Raw genomic sequence first — 25,530 nt, 5'->3', positions numbered from 1 at the left:
ACTCTCTGTGGTCATTAAAAATCCCAGGATGTCCTTCGATAAAGAGTAGGGGTATAACCCCGGCATCCTGGCCAAATTTGCCCATTGGCCCCTGTCCATCATGGCCTCCTAATCATCCCCATATACTGATTGGCTTCATCACTCTGTCTCCTCTCCACCAATCAGCTGGTGTGTGGTGGGCGTTCTGGCGCAATATGGCTGCCTTCGCATCATCCAGGTGGATGCTGCACATTGGTGGTGGTTGAGGAGAATCCCCCCTTCTATATGTAAAGCGCTTTGAGTGCCTAGAAAAGCGCTATATAAATGTAACAAATTATTATAATAATAAATGATTAACTAATCATTTACGAACCATGACTATGCGTTCATAAATTATTAATAAATGAAATGTTAATTGTTTTACGTATGTTTTGTAGATTCAGTTATAAGTAATTTACAATTGATAAGTTAATGATGAACTAATAATTTACAAAACATGACTGACTCTGCATTTCATACATGTTTAATAAATTGTTACATTTTTTGTAGGTTTTGTAGATTCAGTTATAAACTATTTACAAGTTATAGATAATGATAAACGAATCATTTACAAATCATGACTATACGATCATGAATGATTATTAAGTAATATGCTAACGATTTACAAATCTGTCGTAAGTTATCTTTAAAAAAATAGCATATCATAAAATAAACAAACAGATCCTTAGTAAATGGTTGTGGGGGAACAGCCCTGACAAACAGGAGAAACACTGTGCGCAATGATACAGTCTGAAGGGTTTTCGATCTTATCCATAATTTACCATGAATTTACTGTTGTGACACTAACCACTGCACCATGGTACTGTGGCAGAAATGTGGGATATATTAATGTAGAATTGTATTATATTATTAATGTTGACATGTATTGAATGTATTAAAAGGAATAACAGTATTTTTTTGTGATTGAGCTATAGAATTTATACTTATAGTGCATTTATACTAAATGTTTTTAGGCTACTGTTTTTCATACAAATACCAAATAAACCATATAGAGACATTTTACCATGGTAGTGAAGAGCTATTTGCTTGTTTTTAACTGTGGTTATCATGATCTAAATCTATGATAGCCTACTATATAGAGATATATACAGATTGGCTTCATCACTCTGTCTCCTCTCCACCAATCAGCTGGTGTGTGGTGGGCGTTCTGGCGCAATATGGCTGCCGTCGCATCATCCAGGTGGATGCTGCACATTGGTGGTGGTTGAGGAGAATCCCCCCTTCTATATGTAAAGCGCTTTGAGTGCCTAGAAAAGCGCTATATAAATGTAACTAATTAATTAATTAATTAATTAATTAAATTAATTACTATGGAAGACCAATGGTTAATTTTAATAAAACTCAGTCATAATATTAATTTACCATATAAACATATATTTTTTTACAGATGTCGTTTTTTTTGTTAATGAACATAAATTTACATCTGCATCCTCCTAACTCAAGCTGCTACTACTACTGTCAACTCACTGTCAAATGTGCATTTCTAAGAGACAAAACATGAAATATTATTAATACTGCACTGCAAACTGTGCCGAAGATGTATGCCAAAGTCAGGCAACACAAACCTGTTTCATGACTAGAAACAATATCACCTATTAGAACATGCAGAAACTAAGACATTTATTTTTTTTCTATTAAGAAATTTATTTTGTTAAGGAAAAATGACTGGAAAAGTGTAAGGAATTAAAAAATGTATATTTTAATTGTGGTTTTAAACTACTTTTTATTGTCAGAATATGACAGTCTGGTTTCTACAACTTTCACTTAGGAGCAAAATTCTGCCTTTAAATTTGAAAGAAAAAAATATTTGACATTTATCGTGATAATTATCGATGTCGACTGATATGAAAAGATTTTATTGAGATCACTTTTTGGCCATATCGCCCAGCCCTAATGTCACTGTGTCATGATGAGGTTAATATGGATTATGCCAAATGGATGAGTGGTGTCTTAAGGTACAAATAATGGAAATGTTTTGATATGTCCCAAAGGTGATCCATCCGTCTTGACATGACTCAGGATTTCAAACCTGGCGATTTGATTTTTGCAAAGATGAAGGGTTATCCCCACTGGCCTGCAAGGGTGAGCAAACAAAACTAAATGATCAAAATTCCTATTATTATTATTATTATTATTATTATTATTATAATGAATTTGTTTATTATAGTCAAATGTCATGTCTGATTAATGTTTAGTGCTTTGCTTTTAAATATTTACATACAGTTTAATGCTTTACACGTATGCCACTGTGCAATTTCAGATTGATGAGATTCCAGATGGAGCCGTCAAACCATCAAATATAAAGTTTCCTATCTTCTTTTTTGGCACTCATGAAACGTAAGTAGAAATTTGTCAAACTTTGTGATAAAGTGTTTTGGAGCTTTAAATGCTCAAAATCAAAATAGCAGGTTAATTAAAGACGTGGGGCCTTATGTATAAACTTTGTGTACGCATAAAAAGGCCTTGTAATGTGCTTTTGCAATTTTCTAAGCACATATCGGGATTTATGAAAATTTAACTTAGCATAAATATGTGCGCACCGTCTGCACACTCTAGATCATGTGCATGCACTCTTTTACTGGAGAAGGGCTCCAGACTAAATTTTTTCCTTGGTTGCACTGGTGCGCCTAACTTTTTTATTTAGGTGCACCAGCACAAAATTTAGGTGCATCCAAATTATTCCTCGGCTCGCGTCGCCTTTAACGGCACAATTTCAAGTTCACCTTTTTATCACACTCCATATACATTCATATATATTATGTAAATGATTTTAAACAAGAATAAGGTGTAGGTAAATATATATATATATATATGTAAATATTTTTTTAAGTGCTTCACTAAGCTGCCAAACTAAAATATTTTAAGCAAAATAAAACATTTCAAAATAGAAAGTGCTACTGTTTAAAGGTGCTTCCCTAAACTGAGACCTAACATTTCATGGCTCAAAGTCTTAGCGGGTCCCCCCTTGTTGTTGATCCGCTTACAAATGCACTGTTCCCTGCCATACCCTGGACACATTCTTTATGATTCTGGCCACATGATTTTTCAGTCCCGCTCTCGCGAAAATATATGTTACCATCTCGCTCGCAACATTCATGTTTTGTCCAGCTCCCACCTGCATAAAAGTATAAATATGTTTTTTTTTCTGTAAAGTAATTTAACGTAAAAGCAAAAGCATGCATGGATTGGCGTGGCAGAATGCGCTCAAAGTGCGCTCCCTTCATAATTCCTAAAAAGCTATCATCTCAGTTCATCGCAATCTCACAAAGCTCCATTATCAATGAAAATGACTGCACAAAAAACTTTCATGTCTACACTCTTTGTTATAATCAGAGGATTTGCCAGCATACAGGATTCAGCACTGAGCAAAAACTCTGAAGTTTTGAGCGGTGAGTGGATTCTATCTTAAATGCATCTGTTAGACCATTACGTTCTAGAAATAAACACATATTGGCTACATTGCACAATGCAGCAAAAACAAGTTATAAACAGAAACTCTGCCTATATGCTTGCACCTGTAAATGGTTTTTATTTTGTTTTAGTTGTTCTTGCTTTTGTGCAATATATGAATAACAATTTATTTGTTTATAGATGTTTTACTTTTAGATATTTTGGTAACACTTTACAATAAGGTTGCATTAGTTAACATTAGTTAATGCATTAGTTAACATGAACTAACCATGAACAACACCTCTGTTCAGCATTAGTTCATCTTTGTTAACGTTAGTTCACAGTGCATTAACTAATGTTAACAAGATTTTAATAATGCATTAGTAAATGTTGAAGTTAACATTAACAAAGATAAATAAATGTTTTATTAATGCAATTCATTATTAGTTCATGTTAACTTATGTAGTTAACTAATGTTAACTAACGAACCTTATTGTAAAGTGTTACCGATATTTCTATTTTACGGGAGTCCCGCAAATAAATAAATAGCTTTATTCTCCTGCAACCCGCACACGTGTAACCGCGAGTACCTTACCGCCCGCGCCTGCACGCGGCCATCAAATCTAGTCCCGCGCCGCACTAGAAGTAGCTCCATGTCTGGGCTGTTGTCTGATTATTGACCGGGGAGAGTGTTGGGGGGGAAAATACCTACTTTTCGTAGAGAAAAAAACTCTATGGGTCTATTTCTTTTCATTATTTGTTGTATGTTTTCTTGCGTTTATTTTGCTGATGCTGATTGCCGTAACTTATTCTCTGCTGCTCAGGATGCAATTTCAATCACACAGCACGGAGCAGTGTAGGCCTAAAGGAATATCTGGACCACAGCCAATCAGAGGCAAAGACCCGCCCCATCTCTGTGTCTGATTGGTTTAGACCACGATTAGGGATGGGCATTTTTGTCAATTTCTCATTTCGATCATCGATAGGTCTCAAAAACGAGTACTCGAGTACTCGGGGGCGGGGCATGTGCAGGGGGCGGGGCTTGTCCGTCATTGAGATAATGAAAACTGTTATGAAAATGGTTGTTGACAAATACAAGTGACATGAAAACAGGTATATGAAAACATGAACATATAAAACAAAAAATAACTGCTAGATTATGATGCATAAATGTCTTTGAAAAAGAAACATCTTTATAAAATGACCGTCTCAAATAACCAAGTCAGTAATATCGAGCATTGCCTTTGAGCTGAAACTGTGAAATAACACCACCTTGCAGAGCTTGCTATCTGGTTAATAAACTCAACCAAACGCACCCTATATCAATATTAATATGAAGATTATTATGAACCTTTTACGACATAAATCAACACAAAAGGACGTGAATGCGCACGTGAACTTCAGCGAGCTATTTGACAGGCTATGGTTTGAAACGGAACATTTTGAATGCGCTCTTCCCTTAACAACGCTGATACACGGACAACGAAAGCACACAGAAACAACATTTTATTAAAATCGTGTTTTTATTATAATGCTATGACAGATTGACTCTGCACATCATGCACTTCATTTTATTATTCAAGATCGAAGCGTTTACTGACATCACTGAGCGTTTTCGAACTCATAACGAAAAACAACTTTAAATCTAACTAGGTCTACTGTTAAAAAATACGAGAACAGTATAGCAGTGCTGCATTACTAATGTCAATGATTCTGAGAAAGAAATAGCCTGTCTCTAAACCATCATGTCGAGCATGAAATGCTTTTGAGCTGAAACAACTGAAGAGAATGAACAACAGCCGGTATAACGGCAGCGCTTTGCTAGCTTAAGCTCAACCAAACGCTTCTTATATTAGATTAATCAGATAGACAACATAAAAGTAATCTTACAACGTGCATCTGCAGAAAAGGACGCGAATGCGCACATGAACTTCACGCGCTAGTCTGAGTGTTCCAGCTAGTTTCTCTGTGGATCAGCTGATACACGGGGAACTAAGTAATAACTAAGGAACTAACTAATTTCCATCGTGTTCTCATTATAATGCTATGTAGGCTATGACAGATTGGCGCTGCACATCTTGCACTAACCATTTAATGATCACAGTGATTACAGACATCACTGCAGTGCACGCATCAGTTTCACTTTATTTCGCCGCGGTCTGGAGGCGCTGTAACGCTAACCAATCAGACCTCCGGTACCGCGCAAAACGACGCAATAACCAATAAAAAATAGAGACAAAAATTTTTTTTCTGGGCAATCATCGTTCTCATGATCGATGATCGCTGTCACGTTCGAGTACTCGATTACTCGACCACTGTTGCCCATCCCTAACCACGATATGATCGAACCATGTGTGTGAGTTCCGTCAAAGGAGAACAAACGCTGCGGCTTCGTTCGTGAAGAGGCAGCGGATGCGAGGACGTTAGGTGCACCGCTGCGACCTAGGACAAATTTTAGCTGCAGTCGTACAAATTTTGGTCGCATGTGCGACCAAGTTGGAAGAGTGCTAAGCGCATAATAATTCCTCTTTAAACAAAATTGCAGAACATCTGAGAAAATATTTCTCTCAAGAACAATGAGCAATATGTGCACTTTTTCATTAAATACTGTACAACCACTGCTGTACAGAGATGTGCTGTTGATGTCGATTGAAGGCAGACAGTATCCTAGTGATAATTCCTGTGATCTTCCCAACATTATGAAAAATACAAGTTTAAAAACATTAGTTTTTATTAGTTTAGTGTTTTTTTTGTAATTTGGGTTATTTGTAAGGTGCAAGATTAAAAAAGGGCTTAAGGGTATAAAGTATGGTGGTATTCTACCCATGGCTAAGCTGTCGATGGAGGAGCTTACTTCGCGTAGCATGTCAGTCATCAAGGCTGTGACCAGCTGCGTTTGAGCAAAGTCATTCTGGAAGACTTTAAACAGCTGTTTCATGGAGTTCACGGTCTGGTTCAACAGGACACTGTGGGTGTTTAGAATTACCACCGTTCCTCTTAATGTCTGGCCGACGGTTTGTAAAGCTGCACTCTGTGTGGTGAGTTGCTCTTTTAGCTGTGGAAGTTCAGTCTGAATTTCAGCCACATGCCGTCTTATCGTGGCTATGTTAAGGCGTTGACACTGGACATGCCAATGTTAAACAGAGTTCCAACGGCGGCGGCGGCTCCGAGCAACGCTCCCAGGAACCGTTTTGACCGGCGGTTGTGTCCGCTTAACTCCACTTGGGTGACTGTCATCTTCTCCAGTTGGTTGAGCATGTGCTTGACATCGGCCTCAGCATGGAGGAGAGAGTCTTCTGTCCACCGGGCACCGGCCCAGCTGTACTGGGCTACTGCATGGGGGTAGTGTGCTCTGTAGACGTTGCGAGGGGCGAGTCGAATGTACACTTTCTGGGTGTGCGTCTGGCAATTGGTGATCAGGAGCCCTGGTTGTCCTCTCAATACAATGCCCGAGGCTGGGCCTGATGTGATGAGGTCTGGTTGCGGCTGGCCTCTGGTTGACTGGAGGCACAGGAGGATGATCCACAGCCGCATCCTATAGAGACAGAGCGACACGCGTCATAATCTGAAGACCACGCCCACCGGGGGGAAAACAATCAGAACGTCTCCATTGACTTTGCATTGCGGGAGGCTGCCTCCTTGTCATTTCGGACTTGTAACAAAAATCTGAACAATGTATTAAAGCTGATATGAGACAAAGTGTACTGCAAACAAGCTAAACAAAACCCAGAAGCAAAAACCCAGACGTTTTTTAAGCTGTTGACCCAAAAAACGAGCGTTTAAGGACAAAAAAAGTGGATTCAGGCCATTGAGACAGCGCGCGACGGGTCATATTACACTGAGAACTACAGCGACTAGAGGGGAACGTAATCAGCGACAGTAAATATAATATATAAAACGGACATTTGGATATTTGACTTAACAGTGACAACATATTTACTGCACACAGACATATTGAGGCATACTGAGTGTCAGGATCCCAAAATGTACCCATTCTTCCTGCTGAAGCTTCACTTCGTATTGCCTGTATCCACTTTTATCTTCTTAAACGCTCGTTTTTTTGGGTCGACAGCTTATAAAAACTTATTTCTGTGTTTTTTAGCTTGTTTGCTGTACACCTTGTCACATATCAGCTTTTAGACATTGTTCTGTTTTTTGTTATAAGTCCGAAATGACAATGAGGCAGCCTCACGCAATGCAAAGTCAATGGAGAGCGTTGGATTGTTTCCACCCCCGGTGTGGGCGTGACCTAAATACGCTCTGTCTCTATTACAGGCAGGAGAGTGAGAGAGGTAGGGAGAAGCAGAGGAGAGAGAGAAGGAACAGGTCAGCAAGGTTTGTCCCGGGTTGGATGGGACAGTCTTTTCGCTTCGGTGACGGCCATTTGAGAACTGGTTCTCTGGATCCCCGGTTTAACTGGATTTGGTACGCTACTGGGGAGAGTTTGTTCATAATCTCATGGGGTCCCGTCCAGTGAGGCAGAAATTTCTTTGACAGCCGCCGGGGGCCTGTCAAAGGTGGCGGGTTGAAGCTGTAATACAAGACCTTGTCGCCCACATCCAGTTCCTGGTGTGATGCTTTCCGGTCTTAATATGCTTTCTGACCTTCAGCGCTTTTCTGCAGGTGTTGCTGGGCAAAAGCGAAGGTTGCTTTTAAGTGTCTATGGAGCTCCTCGAGGTACTGGATGACAAGATCTGTCAAGATCACTGCGGTGACAAGATTGGAGTCTCCGGGTTGGTACAGCAAGTGAAGTGGCAGAGACATCTGCCGCCCAGTCATGAGCTCGAAGGGGGACACCCGTGTCGATTCCTGTGGGGTAGCTCTAAGAGCCATCAGAACGAGGGGGAGTTTCATATCCCAGTCTTTCTGGTTAGCAGACACATACTTTTTCAACATGGCGACCACCGTTCGGTTCGATCTCTCGACCTGGCCGGACGAGATTGGATGGTGGCTGATGTGAAGTTTAGCCCGTACCTCTAGGCATTTCCAGATCTGTTGCATGATCTCGGCCGTGAAATGGGTGCCTCTGTCTGAGTTGACTTTCAGTGGCAATCAGAACCGGGAGAAGATTACCCCTTTTTCACCAAGGCAGTGCTAGAGCTAGTCCAGAGCCAGAGCTAGTCCCAGTTCATAGTTGGTTCGACTGAGGAGCTTTCTAAGAACCGTTTGCTTTTCCACGGGCTGAGAATCACAACAGAGCCAGGTCTTACGTCACTGTGTGTGCGTCTCATCTTTCTCAGCAACGTTAGCGAGGCAGCGGCAGTGTTGCCATGTCTGCGGTTATGCCGCAGGCTTTTTTCATGACCGCGGCTTGAAGCGATTATGTAATATTTAGCCCCGGGAATGCAAATTTTAGTAGGCAACCATGCCAAAAAAACACATATTTTACCCCCAAATGTGATTTTTACCGGGGAAGCCCCCCTGAAACGCGATTGGGCTTGTTTTGAGTAGCAATTGGGCGGGTTTTGTTGTGAAAACCTGGCAACCCTGGGCAGCGGGAAACACAAACATACCAGGCTTGTTCGAGATGCATTGGCGCTGCGCACACCGATCCGCGTGTGATAAACGCATGAGTGAATCAAAAGCATAAGGAGTCGTATGCTCTCGCTGGACTCGTTATCATACACCAATCGGTCTGCACAGCACCGCTGCGAACAAGCCTTCCATCAACAATGCAAACGTTGCGTTACTGTTGATTCACATGGCTTTACGATCCTACATCGGCATCAAAACACAGCGGATCCAACGCATTCATGCAGTTCGCCGTAATTTTTATAGACGGAGATTACAAACGAGCAGCAGCTGTTAGCTCCATTAGCTGCTATTTCAACAATGGCGGATCTCAAGTTTGTGTTCGTCTTGTTGACCCCGCCCCCAGCGCCTGACGTAATCGGTTCTTACTTCTAGCCCTGTTCTAGCCCAGCAATGTTTTGGTGCTACTTAAGAACCACTTTTCCTGGCTCGGAGCTGGGGCTTTGGGTGTGGAAACACAAAGAACCGACTTGAAACTAGGCTCTGGCTCCAAGGCTTCTGGCTCTAGCTCTAGCTCTGCCTTGGTGGAAAAGGGGTAGATGTGGTTCATCAGGAGGTATGCTGTGGTTTGGGCGGTGTCATTGGGTGCTGGCAGGCACTCTACCCATTTGGTAAACTGGCACACCAATGTGAGGAAGTACTTGTTGCCTCTTGCAGACCTGGGCAGGGGTCACACCCAGTCGATTTGTAGGTCTGACCACGGGAACGTGATCCTTCTGCGTTGCAGTGGGACTCTGTGGTTCGGGTTTGCTGGTTGGAACTGGCAGCAAACCAGGCATTCTCTGACATACTCTGCCACATCTTGTTGCATCCCGGGCCAATATGCCACCTGTTTCAGTGTGTCATATGTGGCTCTGATGCCGTGGTGTCCAGCACATGGTGTGTTGTGGGCGTACATTAGCATGACCCCCCTTTGCGACCGTGCCACCACAAGCCGTTGACAAGTGCTGTCATCGGGCGCAAACCATAGAATGTTGTCCTGTAACATGTCTGGAGTTATGTAGATGTCTGAGGCTTGAGTCATCAGTGAGCTCAGAGTCAGTGATAGGGTGGCAGGAGGGGTCAGAGAGGTAGTCAAGAATCGTCTTTATTGCAGTGTCAGAGGCTTGCATATCCGCTATGTCGTTGTTGGCAATCTACGGAGTTGGCGATAGCGGCATTGTAGCCGGTGCCGGTCGCTTGCTGCGGGTTAGCACTGCAACGTTGGGGCTGGATGGGCCCAACTTGAAGTGTTGTGGTGGGCACGGCTGATCGTTCACCTACAGCACTCCTGCACCTGCCTTGAGGACGCCGTCCCTGGAGGGCCATTAACCACGTGGCTATACGTGAATTAGTGACAACACCATCTCGGATGCGTTGGCTGTTGAGGAACATTACGGGCTGGTGGCAAGTCTCAATGATAACTTTCTGTGCCCCAATGTAGTTGGAGAATTGCTGAATGGCCCACACCGGCAGAACAGAGCTTTTTCACAGTCTGAGAACTTGCACTCTGGTGGGAGAAGCGTTTTGCTGGCATATACGACCACCTTTTTGTCTTGGTCATGTCGTTGATATAGGCCAGCACTGAGACATTGGTCGGAAAACCCGGCTTCCAGGTAGAATTCCTTCTGTGGATCAGGGTAAGCGAGGCATGGAGCTGTGCTTAAATGTCTTTTTAGTGCCGTCATGGTGTATTCTTGAGCGTCTGACCGGACGAAAGGGCAGTCTTTCTTCAGCAGGGCTGTTAGAGGTCTGGCAATGTCTGAGTAGTTTTCGATGAACTGTCGGGAGTAATTGCATACCCCTAGAAAACTGCGCAGCTCAGAGACGTTTGTAGGAGGCTTGATGTTTTGAATGGCATGAATACGGTTTAACTGAGGTTCAATGCCTTGGGATCCGATTAGCAGGCCCACGTAGTTGACCTTGGTCCGGCAAAAACCTTGGTTTTGAACCAAGGTTTGAACCAAACCTTGGTTCAAAACATAGTCTATTTCATTCAGGTGGTCGGCCACCGTTGTGCTCTTCATGAGAACATTGTCTACATAGATCAGGTTGCCTCTTACTCTGGCGTCTGGGCAGGCTTTGTTCAGAAAGATGTTGAACTCAGCTGGTGAGTTGGCATAGCCGAACGGACATCTGTTTAAGGTGTATTGTCGGTTGCTGAATGTGAATGCTAGCTTGTGTTGGTCTTCTGGGTGCACCGGAATGGTCCAGAATCCAGAGGACACATCAAGCGTAGAGAAGATTGTGGCTCCCCTAATTCGGGGTATTTCTTGTTCTAGTCCACCTTGACAATGGTACCTGTTGATTCAATCTCCGATAGTCGATCGTGGGTCTCCAGGCTCCGCTAGATTTCAGCACCGGCCAAATTGGACTTGAACAGTTACTGTTGCAAGGACGGATGACACCTTTTTCAAGCATGGATTCGATGATCTCCTGCACTGGTTCGTGTGAGGCGATGGGAATCTTGTATTGCTTGACAAAAGTGGGAGGCGCATCAGGGTGCGTTGGGATGCGCACCATGTGGAGGTTGGTGAGGCCGCAGTCTAAAGAGTCTTTGGCAAAGGATTCTTTGAACTTATAAAGGACTTGTTTGAGTCTTTGACGGTCTGTCTTGCTCTGGAGCGCGTCAGCATCTCGTCGAATTTGCTGCACTTGAGACTCAACCTGGGTACGGTTCCTCCGTATGTGTGTCATCAGTCAGGTTGGTCTTGAGAGGTGTGGCAGGTTCATCAGTCTCACCGACAGGTTGGTGGGAGACTGTGTATACTGCGAGGTGACTGTCCTCAGTCAGCTCCATTCGGAACACCTGGTCTTTGGTCATCGGCACGACAGACGTGATGGCAATGAATTTGAAAGGTGCAGTGAACAGTGTGTTATCTGCACTCCCTTCGGGTATCAGTGCAGGTGGAATGGGCCCAATGATGGGTAGTACAAGTTCAAAGTCATGGAAGTCATGGCTCACTAGCCATCCCAGCCGGTAGGCCTTGGGAATGTTGATGTCAGTTGCTGTGCAGTTGTTGAAGAGGATGTAGACTACACAAGATGACTCTTCAGTGGGGGGTGTGGCTTCAAGTGTGAGTCCGAGTTCCACACATTCAGGTGAGGGTTGGAAGAAGCCCAGGGTGTGGTTTAAGGTTTGACCACATAGCATGTTGAGCCGAACAGCGACCCCTTTGGTGTATGCTGGTACCACCGTTCCCTGTTCGTTGACTAGGGTGCAGACCTCCGGGATGGTCTGTACTGACATGAGGTTGTCATGGCTGATGGAAACGTGTGGCTGTAAAGTCAATGGGGCCCATACCACTTCGTTAAATGTGTCTACATGAGCCCGGAGGCGAACCAAAATGTCTGCTCCGATGTAAACATCGTGGGGCGGGTCCGGAAGGACCAGGAAATAATGGGTCAGGCACCGGTGATTCCATGTCAAGCGCAGCGCACAGATTCCTCTGGCGGACACCATAGAGGAGGGGTGTGAGTTCAAATGGAAACGGGTGCGCTTGCTGGCATAAGGTGGGTCTGGTGCCTTTTCACTGATTATATTGAACGGTGAGAGACTAATGGCTGAGTTGTCTGCCCATAATGCTAGAATAGTGTTCGTTGTGGTGATATCATTCAGCTGCAGGTCAGTCATGACCTTGGGGCTGTAGGTATCAGAGTCTATGGTGAGCTGGAATGGGCAGAGTAGCGAACTTGAAGTTTGCTCTGGGTCTGAGACTGTGTTCTCACGGCTGGCTGCAGGAGTTCCCGTGACCTTTGTGACTTGACAGTCTGGTTCTGCAGGGGTTTCCGTGACTTCTGTGACCTGACAGTCTTGCTCAGAAGACCTGTGTGTCTGGAGGGGAAGAGGTTCTCGCACTTGCGCCCAGAATTTCTGCTGTTTGAAGTCCAGTAAAGGTTCAAAGCGGTCCAGCAGGTCTTTGCCGATGAGAAACGGATAAGTGTTCATAGGTGACACATAGACAGGATGTACAAGACTCATAGGCCCAACTGCCAGGTGAATGGGAGCTATGGTTTTGAGCTGGATGTCGTTTTGGCTGTACGACTGCACATTCAGCTTACACGTGTGAAGGTTAAGAGTGCGATTCTGTCTCTGTGCTTCAAATTTGAGTTTGTCAAACAGTTGAACGGATATCAATATTAGGTCGGAGCCGGTGTCAACCAGGGCTTCGAGCCTCAGTTCCTTTTCCAAGGTGATGGTTAGGTAGAGTTTTCGTGCCATTCCCTTCTCGATCAGGTTCCCCAAGAGTCTGGGTGTTGGGGCCTGTGTGTTGATCGGTAGGCAGTCGGGATATGTCTCTTGTGTCTCATTGTGAGTGCAGATAACCAGGACAGCACTTTCATGTACCTTGGTGTGCGGAGTGACACTGTCTCGGTCAGGAAGTGTTGCCGTCAGCTGGAGTGAGTGGGTGTTGCTGACGTGTGGGGGTGCAACAGCTAGTTCGATAGTCTGTGGTTGGGAAACAGTGTTCTGGGTGTTTGGTTCATTTGCAGAAAGGTCAGGAAGGTTGATTTCAGGCGTCTGGTTCAGTCATGCGGTGTCTGGTTCATCCTTCTTGTCTGTCTTGATGGGTTTCTTTTGGAGGAGCTCCTTCAGTAGTTTCAGCAGTTCTGCAGTTTCGGACTCAACCATACTTTTCTTGTTAGCCGTGGGCTCAGATCCGCTTTTACCAGTAACACGTCGAGAGTGGCCCCTCCGTCGGTTTTCTGGGCTTGGCGTTCTGGGAGAGAGGGTTCGGCTCCTTCTGGGTTGCCGGCCGGCTTCCCATGTGCCCCCCCCCCCCCTCTTTGGTTGTGGAGGGGGCGAGGCCGGTCCCAGGATCCTCCAGAGCGATCGTTCTGGTGTCTTGGATGGGCATTACCACGATCATGCTGCCCTCTGCTGGCTTGGAACGGTGTAGATTCTCTGTTAACGGGTCCGTAACTGTGGTTCTGTTGTGCGCCTTCTAAGGTCAGCTCTGGGCGATGCTCAGAGACAGGGCAAATGGTTGGGTGTTTTACAGTCTTTTCAGAAATAGCCTTTTGCTTGGTGTAAGCCTTGTGAGCTAAGTCTCTTAACTGTTGGGTGGACATGCTGCGTGGACAAACCAGAACTCCCAGATGGTGATTAATCGTGGGGTGGAGGTTTCGGAGGAACAGGGTTCTGAAGCTGAGGTCCTCCTCCATGCCTGGTTCGTTTTGTGCGCCGAAGTAGGTACGTCGCAGTCGATTATAAAAGTTCTGTGGGGTTTCAAGTCGACCTTGCCTGAGGTCCACAGCAGCGATGAGCCCCTGGACTGATTCTGGATCAGAGTATTCACGAATTAAAGCTTGTCGTAGCTGCCCGTAGTCCGCTTTGACAGTCTCTGGTTGGCGGTCTAGAAAGCTACGCACGTCCCGGTTAGACGTGATTCTGAGTAGGTACAATCTGTCCCAAGTGTTCACGTTAGCGACAGTCTGCAGGTGAAAGTCTATGTCTTGCAAATAGGCATAAACATTGTGTCCTCCTGCAGGGTCTGGGCTGAAAGTAGGGATATTTCTGGCCAGCTTGTCAAGGTCCTTATGAGCTACGTGGCTGCTGACCCTGACTTCCTGGAAGGGCTTCCCTTCCTCTGCTGCTGGCGGGGGTTCGTGGAGGCTAGTGGGTGACAGTCTGAGCAGTGGGCTGTCACCCCCCTTTCTAGCTCTTGGTTCTTGGCTAAAAGGTGCGACCAGCTGGTCGGGGGAAACTTTGTGTGGTGCGTTTCCCCTTCCCGGTCACTTTGCAGTTTATAGGAATGTTTCAGTTCTCTGTGAACAAGGTCAAGTTCATCTTGGAGCTCATGTCTTTGCTGGACAAGCTCATTGATCTCAGCTCGGGCAGCCTGCAAGTGTTTTTCGGAGGCTTTGGCTTTAGCATCTCTGTCTTTGAGTGCAGTGCTGGCTCTCTCTAGGAGAACTTCGCCTCGCCGGAGCTGTTCGTTGAGTTCTTCCCTGGTGTCTTTCTCCGACTGCTCTCTGCAGTCTGTGTCCAGACGCAGATCTTCCAGGGCCTTTTGAAGTCTTTCTACTTCTTTCTCTCGTTCTGTGTCCGTTTCACCCTCTTTCTCGGTCTCTAGAAGTAGCTGATCTAGATGATCTAGGTGAGGGCCTGGTTTCTCCGGGCCTCCTCGGCTTGGAGCTTTAATGTTGCCGCTTCCTGTTCCAGGTCGGTGTGGCTCTTTTCTCTTAGCCGTGCCTGGGCGACAAGGTTGTGGGCGAGGCTCCCGAGGATCTTGGCCAGTTCTTTGTGAGAGTAACTCTGAGAGTAATAATTTCGGAACAGTGCTCGTCATCGCTTCCAGCCATACTGCTAGGTGATCCCAAGCCTTACAATAAATACACAAAAGAGGGTAAACAGGTGGAATCAACATTAATTAAGACTCTATTGTTTACCGGATCAAGTGATTTATGGTTGCAGGCGAAAAGGAAATGCAAAATCCTATATCGAGAGTGATTTAGAAAAAGGCAAAGGTTTCTATCAAATAATGATAAAACTAAAGGCAATTTTGATACTGTTGGTAACTATCGAAATGAACCTAATCCAAATGAGAGGAAGAAAGAGACAAGCAAAAAAAATAATTAATTAATAAAATAAAATTAAATAGAAAATAAAAATTAACAAGACCAACTTAATTCAAATTAAATTCAAAACAAGTTTAACATTTAAATAAGCCTGTAAAGAGAATGTAAATAAAGGAAAGCAAGTCCAAATAATATCCTATAACAATTTAATGCTAACGTTGGTGTATCATCAATAACCAAAAAAAAATTAATAATCAGAAAGGGAAACAGGAATAAGCACTTCACACAGAATTGGAAGAAAGTGGAAAAGAGAGAGAGAGAGCTGTAAGCTGACTTAGCAGGGTATGGCCACACGGTGGCGTCCTTCCTTCCAAGCGGACTGTCAGTAACTTTAAGAACCTAATTTCAATTTAAGTTAGAGGGAATTCATTTTTCCTTTTAAACCCAAATTCAAATAAGTGTGTTTAATCAGCGAGAATGAGACCTGGTTGCTGCCTAATGCTTAGTAAAATTGCATAAATGAAAACGTTTCTAACAGTAATCAATAACAATTCACATGCTCGACTTAGGAAGGAAATTAAGTTTGTCAAGACAAAATTAATAGCGGAGAGTAGAACTATTCGAAAATACCCACGAGATGGCGCAGTCGAGTCCACCCAGACTAGAGTTAGTTAGGTGGAATGCCCACCAGATGGCGCTGTTGCGCCCGCTCGGGATAAAGTTATGATGAAGTGTAATTCGAGAGCTGTGAGCTCGCACCCCTGGTGTCTAGCACGCGGAGTTGCAACACCAGCTCGTGTGATTTGGACCAAAAATCAGATTATGGTCGCACACAGAATTAACCCATCACAATGACTTTTAGACCACGGCGGATCTTTTTTTGCTATAATGGCACAAGAAACATGTGGATACAGGAATTAACATCTGCTTTGCTTCACATTTAAAAGAACTCCAATAGACATTTATCAAACTGGCTGACGGTCAGTCAGCATTGATTTGGGTAGCTAAGCCAATGCGAAACCAGGAGTTTTATCGTTTATCTTAACGATTTAATATTATATTAGGCCTATTATTGAAGAGAGGAAACTCGCTCTATTTCAATCTTCCTCTTGAAAGAAGATTTCTTCGTTCAAGTCAAGCGGGATAAAACAATATTACTCATGTATGGACTGTACAGAGATTTCGTTATCTCTGCAGGACCTTTAATATTGCCAATTTAGCATCTGTTAATATGCTTAAGCTGAGCTCGGCGCTGTGCCTTAGTCAGTAAGTGAGTTCGCCTTGCACGATTTGTCTCACAGTTCAAACGAACGAACGAAAACGCGCGTGCGTAATATTAATACCCAAAAATACACAAGAATATGAATATTAATATTGCTCACAAAAACAAAGTTTGAAACTGCCCAAAATATCCTCCACCAGACTGTAACAACAATGAGTTTCGGGGAATAATTAATTCAAATGGTATGAATATTCATGAGTCTATGAATATGATTTGCTTGTTGTATAGACAAATATTAACGTATAACGGAACCTTTAATCATTTAAAAGTAACCTTTATCCAAATTGATTTCTTCATCAATTATCAATCTTACAAACCTTAAGAAACATTGATCTGTTTGATCAGGACAAATAATATCTCTTATGTTTGTACAATTTGTATTACTGAAGTAGTAATACAGGAAAATCAAGCTTAAATGGGTAGCTAAAATCTTACGTTTCATTGATTTCGATATTTGTGAGCAAAACAATACGGATTCAATTTAATGCAATTATTGGGTTTTAATAAAACAACTACAGAATACAAAGCTACGAGTCACACGGGGGTAAATATTCAAAGCACCTTCACCAGAGCCCTCAAGAAATGTATGATTTCGTGAATCAGGAATAAATCCTGTTACAAGCAGTTTAAAGGTGAAATATAATACTTGCATAAGGCTTTCTCGTGTACGTGTCTGAGTTCGAATCGTCGTGGAAGTTCGCTAAGGAGTTGCGTGTCCGGGAGAATTTCTGTGAAGTTTAGGAAAGTCGCTCCAGAAGTATGCCGGTCTCTCTCTCGTGGCCGGGGGATGCCAAAGGGATCCTTCTCTCAGGGGGCGAAGGCCGGGTGGTCTTCCTCGTAGTGGCGGAGTGTAAGGAGTTAATGATAAGCTCCTTGTTCTTATAGATGGAGTGGCTGACGCCCAGAGAGTTGGAATGATCCAATCAGTCCGAGGAGAGAGAAGGCGCGAGTGTTTCATTGTTCTCTGGACCCCCTCCTCTTAATTAATCAATAGGGTGGAAATTTTAAGCCTCTATTTCTTAGAAACCTGGTACTTCTATAATAATGCATCTTGTTGTAATTTGTGAACAAGATTCGGCACAGCCGAGTCTCTGCGATACCAGAGATACCAAGAACTGTCATTCTGCGACGTGAGCGTGCAGATATACAAGATTATCACAGTTACTGGCATACAGGTTTTGATTTACATACAGTAAACATCCTAGTTATTCTAATACATCGTATTAAGACATTAAATCAACAAATTATATATATTTGAACATTATTGAGACAGTTTTTAGTCCACATGGTTCAAGTAACGCGTGTGTGTGTGGATGTGAACATTCCGGCGTGCTCCGCTATGTGTGTGCGTTTGCGGACGTGAAGCCATGTGAATGTCTCGGGGCTATACCATTCGATGCTCCATTCTTTTGCGACAGACATCGTGGCTCCTCGGGTTGTTAATTAACTTCGATAGCCCTATCACACATAAAGAGTCCTTTGTTTATGGCTGATTTGATTAGGAGAGTCACGAGTTGGTGTGCAGAGGCCCATCCTGTTGATCATTTCGGCCAAAGTCTGATTGAAACGGGGCATTGTTGCTACAATCGCTTTGCGCGTGCGTGGGTGTGGTCACATTAAAGATAATGAGGCTCTGCTGGTTGATCTGTACCTCTCGCTGTTTTCATACGGATTACATAAACAGATAATATTTATATAAATGACTTCATTTAAAAGTAGACATTACAGGCTTTATAAAGAGATATACTGTATGTTGTGTCTGTGAGGCAAGTATTCTTTGAGTTCTGAGGTCATTTTCAGATGCATTTCAGAATGGACATCACAGGGAGACCGACGGGAGTGCGCATCCTGTTTGTTTTCTTTATTTAGCGAAAAGCACAACATGTAGTTTTTGTTTTGAGTGTACACAAATAAAACGTCTCGGTTACGTATGTAATCCTCATTCCCTGAGGAGGGAACGGAGACGTAACATTAGTGAATAACGAATGGGGGTTTCGCTTAGAAGCCAATCATTTTCGAGATTTTAACAACGCTCAATGGCAGTGCCAATGCCATGGGCATGCGGAATTTGCATGCGTAACTCCGCCCCACCGTGTGGGTATATAAGGAAGTACGCTGGAAACATCACATTATGTTATCTGTTGCAGAGCCAAGATTGAACTCAGTTTCAGCAGTACAGCGGATGTGACAAAGGGACGTTACGTCTCCGTTCCCTCCTCAGGGAACGAGGGTTACATACATAACCGAGACATTCCCTTTCATTCAGTCACTACGACGTAGCGTTAGTGACCAACTAATGGGGGTCCCAATACAGTGACGCCACTCGGCTGTCTTCCAGTGCCCTGTGTAAGTGCGAGTACCCTGTCGTAAGACTAGTACGGACAAAGGACTCCCACTTATCACAGGAATACCAAGGTACACTGGGAAGCATATTCCAGGTGGAGATATGCCAAAATTTCTACCCATAAGGAGGATTTAGAGAATACACTTATGACCCACTAAGGGCTGCATAAGGAGAACTCAGGGGTACCAGCCGAAGGTGGATTTTTAACCCCAGGGGTGGCAAGGGGCTTGCCAAGGGAAAGACACCTGCTCACTAGGAGGCTTACGCCGGAGATGCACGTGTGGGGTCGCCGGAGGGGAACCATGCACACGGGGCACCTGGCCTGACACGAGGGTCTGGGCTCGAGAGGGCAGACTTACTGGTGTCGGCGTCGACAGTGCTGGAGGGACTCAGGGCTTCCGGGAAGCTCACCTGAGGAAAATATTGCACGTATCCAGTCCGTGGAGTGGAATGGCGAGCAAGCGAAGACACCTGAGCCTAGTCCATTACCGGCCACTGGTAGAGGCGAGTACATAGTCTGACACAGGCTCCACTCGGACATTGTAGAATCTTGCGAATGTGTTAGGTGTCACCCTGCCTGCAGCTCTGCAGATGTCTGTTAGCGAGGCGCCATGCGCTAGAGCCTAAGAGGAGGCCACACTCCGAGTGGAGTGGGCCCTAACCCCAAGGGGGCACGGTCGACCCTGCTGCTGGTAAGCCAAAACAATGGTGTCCACTATCCAGTGAGACAGCCTTTGCTTTTAGAGAGCCTTTCCCTTCAGCTTCCCACCATAACAGACAAAGAGCTGGTCTGAGGTCCTGAACACTGCGTCCTGTCTACGTAAGCGTGGAGAGCGCGTACTGGACAGAGTAGTGCCAAGGCTGGGTCTGCCCCCTCCAAGGGCAGCACTTGCAGGTTCACCACCTGGTCTCGGAACTGAGTGGTGGGAACCTTGTGCACATATCCGGGCCGGCGTCTCAGGATCACGCGCTTCGTCAACCGAAAAATGCCTGCAGGTCCCCTACCCTCTTGATGGAGGCCAACGCGGTCAGGAGCGTTGTCTTCATTGACAAGAACTTAAGATCGACTGACCACAAAGGCTCAAAGGGAGGCCTCTGCAGAGCATCTAAAACTACTGAGAGGTCCCAAGAGGGGACGAGAGGAGAGTGAGGAGGATTCAGTCTCCTCTCTGCCCTCAGGAACCTGATGACCAGGTCGTGCTGGTCGTGCTGACTTACCGGTTTGTTCTCAACAAGGTCGTGGTAGGCTGATATAGCAGCCATATAAACCTTGAAGGTGGAAGGAGACAGCCTTCGCACCAACCCTTCTTGGAGAAATGAGAGCACGGACCCGATTAGGCATTTCCAGGGGTCTTCTTGGCGGGAAGAACACCAGGTGACGAAGAGGTACCACTTCAATGCATAGGCACGCCGAGTGGACTCTGCCCTAGCAGAAGTGATGGTAGCCACCACCGGAGGTGGTAGGGTACTCAAACCTGCCGCGTCCCATCCAGGAGCCACACGTGGAGGTTCCAGAGGGTGACCCGTCTCTGAGAAAGGAGGTCCTTCCTCAGAAGAATCGGCCAGGGAGGGGCTGTCGCAAGGAGTAGCAGTTCTGAGAACCAGGTCTGGCCGTGCCAATACGGGGCGACCAACATGACCTGCTCCTTGTCCTCCCTGATCTTGCACAGAACTGGGGGGAACGCATATTGCGCAGGCCCCGCGGCCAGCTGTGCGCCAGTGCATCGGTGCCGAGCGTGCCCTCGGTCAGGGAAAGAACAGGCTGCAATGGGAAGAGTCGTGGGAGGCAAACAGATCTAACTGTGCGTCGCCGAACTGTTCCAAAATCAGCTGGACCGTCTGGGGACGGTAGATTGGGATGTGGCAGAGGGGACTCTCTCTGCTCACGGAGATCACTGAGTCTCGACCGCGACATCGTGATGGTCACGTTCCCGCAGTGGGAACATGACACATCCACAAACACTGCCCGAACGTGCTGAAGCCCAAACACGTCGAGCAGTGAATGTGCCCATAGACAGCAACGGAGATCGATCGCACCCGGAAGTGCGCGCCCAGGGAAAACACACACAGCTGTTGCAGAACCCTGCACCGATCAGCAGGCAGGCAGTGTGAGATCGCTGGAACGCGCCGTCACACCAACACTCTGTAAAACCGCTCGTCTCGGAGACTGAAGAGAGGACTTCAGAATTCAGGCTTGCAGGAGTGAAGAGATGCTCTTGGCTCCAAAGCAGAAACATAATGCGATGTTGCCAGCGTACTTCCTTATATACCCACACGCTGGGGCGGAGTTACGCATGCAAATTCTGCATGCCCATGGCATTGGCACTGCCATTGGGCATTGTTAAATTCTCGAAGATGATTGCCTTCTAAGCAAAACCCCCAGTTGTAGTGACTGAACGAAAGGGAACATGTCTGTGAGGCCATAAATGACAGAGTATTTTAAGTTGTTTTACAAAAACAACTTAAACTTTTTTCATCATTTTTCATGATGAAAAATCAAGCAAAACGCACGGGCGCGTTCCTCGGGTCCAGAAGGTTATGGGCGTTTTTACACTAGGCATTTTTGCTGCCGTCTGAGCGTGATTGATCCCGGCGTCCATTACGTGGGTCTGGTTTCACGCTCAACTTGCACTGCATGAAAAAACGTGTATCCGGACCAGTATACTCCTGTATACACTGCTGAAATTCGGAAGAATCCAGGAGTATACTGGCCGGATAGGTCAAATTCCATGGATCCGTATATATCCGTATACATCCGAAATTATACCAAATCGGATGTATGTTGTGGCCGTATACATCCATGCTACAGCCATTTGTTGCCATGGCAAATAATCCCAAGTTTTTCCCAGGAGACATTTTCACACCTCTAAACAGCTTTGCCTTCCATCCCCTATTGGTCCTTCATCTCAAACCGGATTGGTTGTTCTTTTAAGACCACTCCCAAAACCCGGACTGCTATTGGAGGACAGGACACATTGAAGACCCTGTAAAGTGATTTTATTGGTTACTTCTAAGGCTAAGTGTGGACTAGGTTTGTAGCATAGTGACTTGATTGGTTATAGGCCAGCTATGCAGATTTTGCTCAAATATTATATATATATATATATATATATATATATATATATATATATATATATATATATATATATATATATATATATATATATATATATATATATATATATATATATATAATCATACCCCCCCTCCCCCCAGAAAAGAAAAATACACACAAAACAATTTGAGAAAGTCTGAAATATTTATTAAAAAGGTATATAAAACATTCCTAAGAGCATTATAAACAACCATGAAAACAGAATGGGAGAAACAAAAAAAGTGACTAAAATGCATTTAAAGGAAAGAGATGTAAAGGAATAATATATACAGTGTAGATTAAAAGGAACATCTAAAAAAGGAATACATATACAAAGTAAACAATATAAAATGAGAACAATACATTTACAAGACAAAAAAAAAAGTGTATATAAAATACACGTAAATATTCCAAGTAATCAATATAACCAAGTAAAAAGAACAAAGAGCATTATAAACATGCATTAAAATGAATGGGGGCAAAGATAAGTGAACAAAATGCACCCTAAAGGAAGGCAACGTAAAACTAACAACAATACAAAATGTGGAGATCAAATGCAACATTGACATCTAAAAAGGAACAAATATACAAAGTATACAATATCAAACGAGACAAAGAAATTATAAATTAAAAAGTGTATATAAAATATATTTAAATATTCTATATATGGGAACCAATAAAAGTATAAGTATATAAACATAGGAATAAAAAAATATATATAATGGAACAATTGAATATTAAAATTATAATTATAAATATAAAGGAATTGTGACCAACTCTAACACAATGTTGTTTGAGTTTTGAAAATTTTTTCAAACTGGCATGATGATGTGACTCGTAGCGTGGGTCAGCCTAGTCTGGTTTGTAGTACCTAGCCTAACCATCCACACTGGCCTTCCATCAACAACAGCATCATCTTCATCAGACATCAGGTCTATAGTTGCGGTCTTCCACAAGTTCTGTGTTGGTTTGTGCAACCCTGGACCTGGTCTCCAGCAACTGCAAAACATGACAGTAAATTAACCATTAAAACTCTGAGGAGTATAGTAACATTCTGGGGGAAAATGCTTAACCACTTTCTTAACTTACCCGTCTCTTTCTCTGACAGTTCTTTGTGATGTTCTTCATAGTGTTTCTTTTCTGGGCCTTTTCAGACTGAGCCAAAGAATACTTCCTCCGCAAAGTCTCACAAAATAAAATACATCTTGCAACCTGCCAAATAAATCATGAATAATATATGTGTAACAGGCTTATTATTACATATTTTTTATACATATTATTATATTATTACGAGTGTAACAGTTACATGACAGTGTTCTCAGATTACTCATTCCAAAGCTCCTTTACATTTTATGACAAGCTTGATCTTAAAACTAGCCGACAGTTGGGATGGGCATTATGACCATATTATTCTACAGACATGAGAAATTTTATTTCACAATAACAATATCACAATATATTTATTTTATTTTGATAGATATTTTATTAAAATACTACAAAATAAAACTGCTTAGTCTTCAATGTATGATATTCTATGAATTAATATCAATGGATTCTTAAAAAAGCAGAAAGTCTTATCTAGTCTTTTGTTGTTTGATTAAAATTATGACTGAGAGTAATTTATTAAGCTGCTGCCCCTTTAAGAACGAATGCACAATGACACAAATCCGGGTTTCCCCACGTTAACTTGAACTGTTTAACTTTACTTCAGACATAACTGACTGTTTAAATCAAGTGAATACCTCACATGACAGGGATTTTGAGATAATTGTGTGCATTTTACAGAAAGATAATTGTTTTCGGGATCGCATGCTGTCTGAGAGAGGCTTATTTTTACACATGCATGTCCCGCTCATTATTCTTCATTCATGCATGTTTCTTTGTCAAAATGTCAAAAACTTTTAAGTAGTATAGTAGGACAGTATATATTCAGTATATATATTCCCATTCCGCGATATAAAAAGGTAACGTTAACTGCAATATCACTAACAATAGTCAGTATGATCGTCATAACACCCAGTCCTAGCTTAACAGTATTAAAACATAACAAAACACAGAAACAGAAAATGTAATGTGGCGAGGTGGACGAGCGAGAGACATGGGAGGAGCGGGGGAGATCGGTGTGCGTGATTGAGAATGAACGTCACCTGCGAGCCACACCGGTCTCGAGTCCTCTCATGAGGGAGCACGGAGACATAAAAGGACGAGCGACTCCAGTGAAGGACGAGAGAGGACCAGGCCTGGACTTCAAGTTGTATTTTTATTTATGTTTTGTTTATGTATGTGTGCGCCAGTCGTCCGTGAGGGGCTGCCGCTTTTACTTTCATTTTGTGTTCATTTATTTTATTAAAAGTATGTTGAACGTTCGCCGGTTCCCGCCTCCTTCTTCCCACACGAACAAACATTACTACATGTAAGTTAATCGCGATTAACATATCACTTTAATGCACTAACTTATATCTTGATGTGACAGTAGAAAAAATATTTACCTTCTGCCGTCTGTTGTCCGCCATTGGTAACTTAGTCTGTTTGTATTCATGTTTTTTCGTTCTCAGTCGACATCCCACAATCAAAATAAGATTTTAACAGATGTAAAATGATCCATGTAATGCCATTAATGGACCGACCGAAGTAGTCCTGTAGCAGATTAGATAGAAGCCGCACCCAACGGCAACGTGTATACCGGTATTCAAACTTGATCGGTAGAAGGCGTGCACAGTTGTCATTGGCCAGATTTCTGGATGACGTTCAGATTGACCAATCACGCTCAAAAGAACACGGAAAGACAGCAAATAGCCTTGCAACTATAGAAATTACTTGTTTTAAACTACAGTTAGCAAATGTGGATATTTATTTTTATTTGCTGTTATATTTTATTGGTCAAATGGTGTTTTGTGTTGTGGGCAGGGGCCTGAAAGTTTCAACCTGGAGAGCAGTGCAGATTTGTGCTCTTTAAAAACAATCATTGTTTGATATTTAGTTTGCTAGATTATAATATAGTTTGTTATATTTGTATCCAGAATTACAGTTTGAATGTAAAAATGCACCTACACTGTAAAACAAAAACAAAAAAATCTGTAAACTAACAGTGTTTTCACTAAAACTTTTAACTTTTAACTTTTAATAACTTTATTTGACTTAAAATATTTTACTTTAATTTTACGGTTTTTGTTTGGCAGCCATAGCTGCCAGTCATTTGACATTTTTTTTAAGGTTATTATTTTTACAGTGTAAATATAAAACTAATAAGATTTACTTTAAAATTACAAAGAATAATGTTATGGACATAAACCTTTAATATAATGAGCTAAATGTTTTATCACAGATTATTTGTCATTTTACGTACAT

At 43.3% G+C, this 25,530-nt stretch overlaps 1 protein-coding gene across 5 annotated transcripts in view; it reads left to right on the top strand.

Annotated features, from left to right (window-relative positions):
• Window positions 1-25,530, top strand: part of psip1a (PC4 and SFRS1 interacting protein 1a) — a 113,790-nt gene that overhangs the window by 5,395 nt on the left and 82,865 nt on the right. For 4 of the 5 annotated variants that reach the window (XM_079813027.1, XM_079813025.1, XM_079813023.1 and 1 more), the window contains exons 2-3: window positions 2,031-2,121; window positions 2,300-2,376. In XM_079813027.1, the coding sequence (XP_079669153.1) occupies window positions 2,050-2,121; window positions 2,300-2,376 (149 nt within the window). In that variant the 5' untranslated portion in view covers window positions 2,031-2,049. Of the gene's footprint in view, window positions 1-2,030; window positions 2,122-2,299; window positions 2,377-25,530 lie in introns of those variants that run through there. The other variant, XM_079813028.1, reaches the window with a different exon arrangement.

This window comes from Gobio gobio (assembly GCF_949357685.1).
Source record: "Gobio gobio genome assembly, chromosome: 3".
In the NCBI taxonomy this organism is placed as follows: Eukaryota; Metazoa; Chordata; class Actinopteri; order Cypriniformes; family Gobionidae; genus Gobio; species Gobio gobio.
The sequence above is the reverse complement of the archived record's forward strand: the minus strand, read 5'-3'. Positions and strand labels throughout refer to the sequence as shown.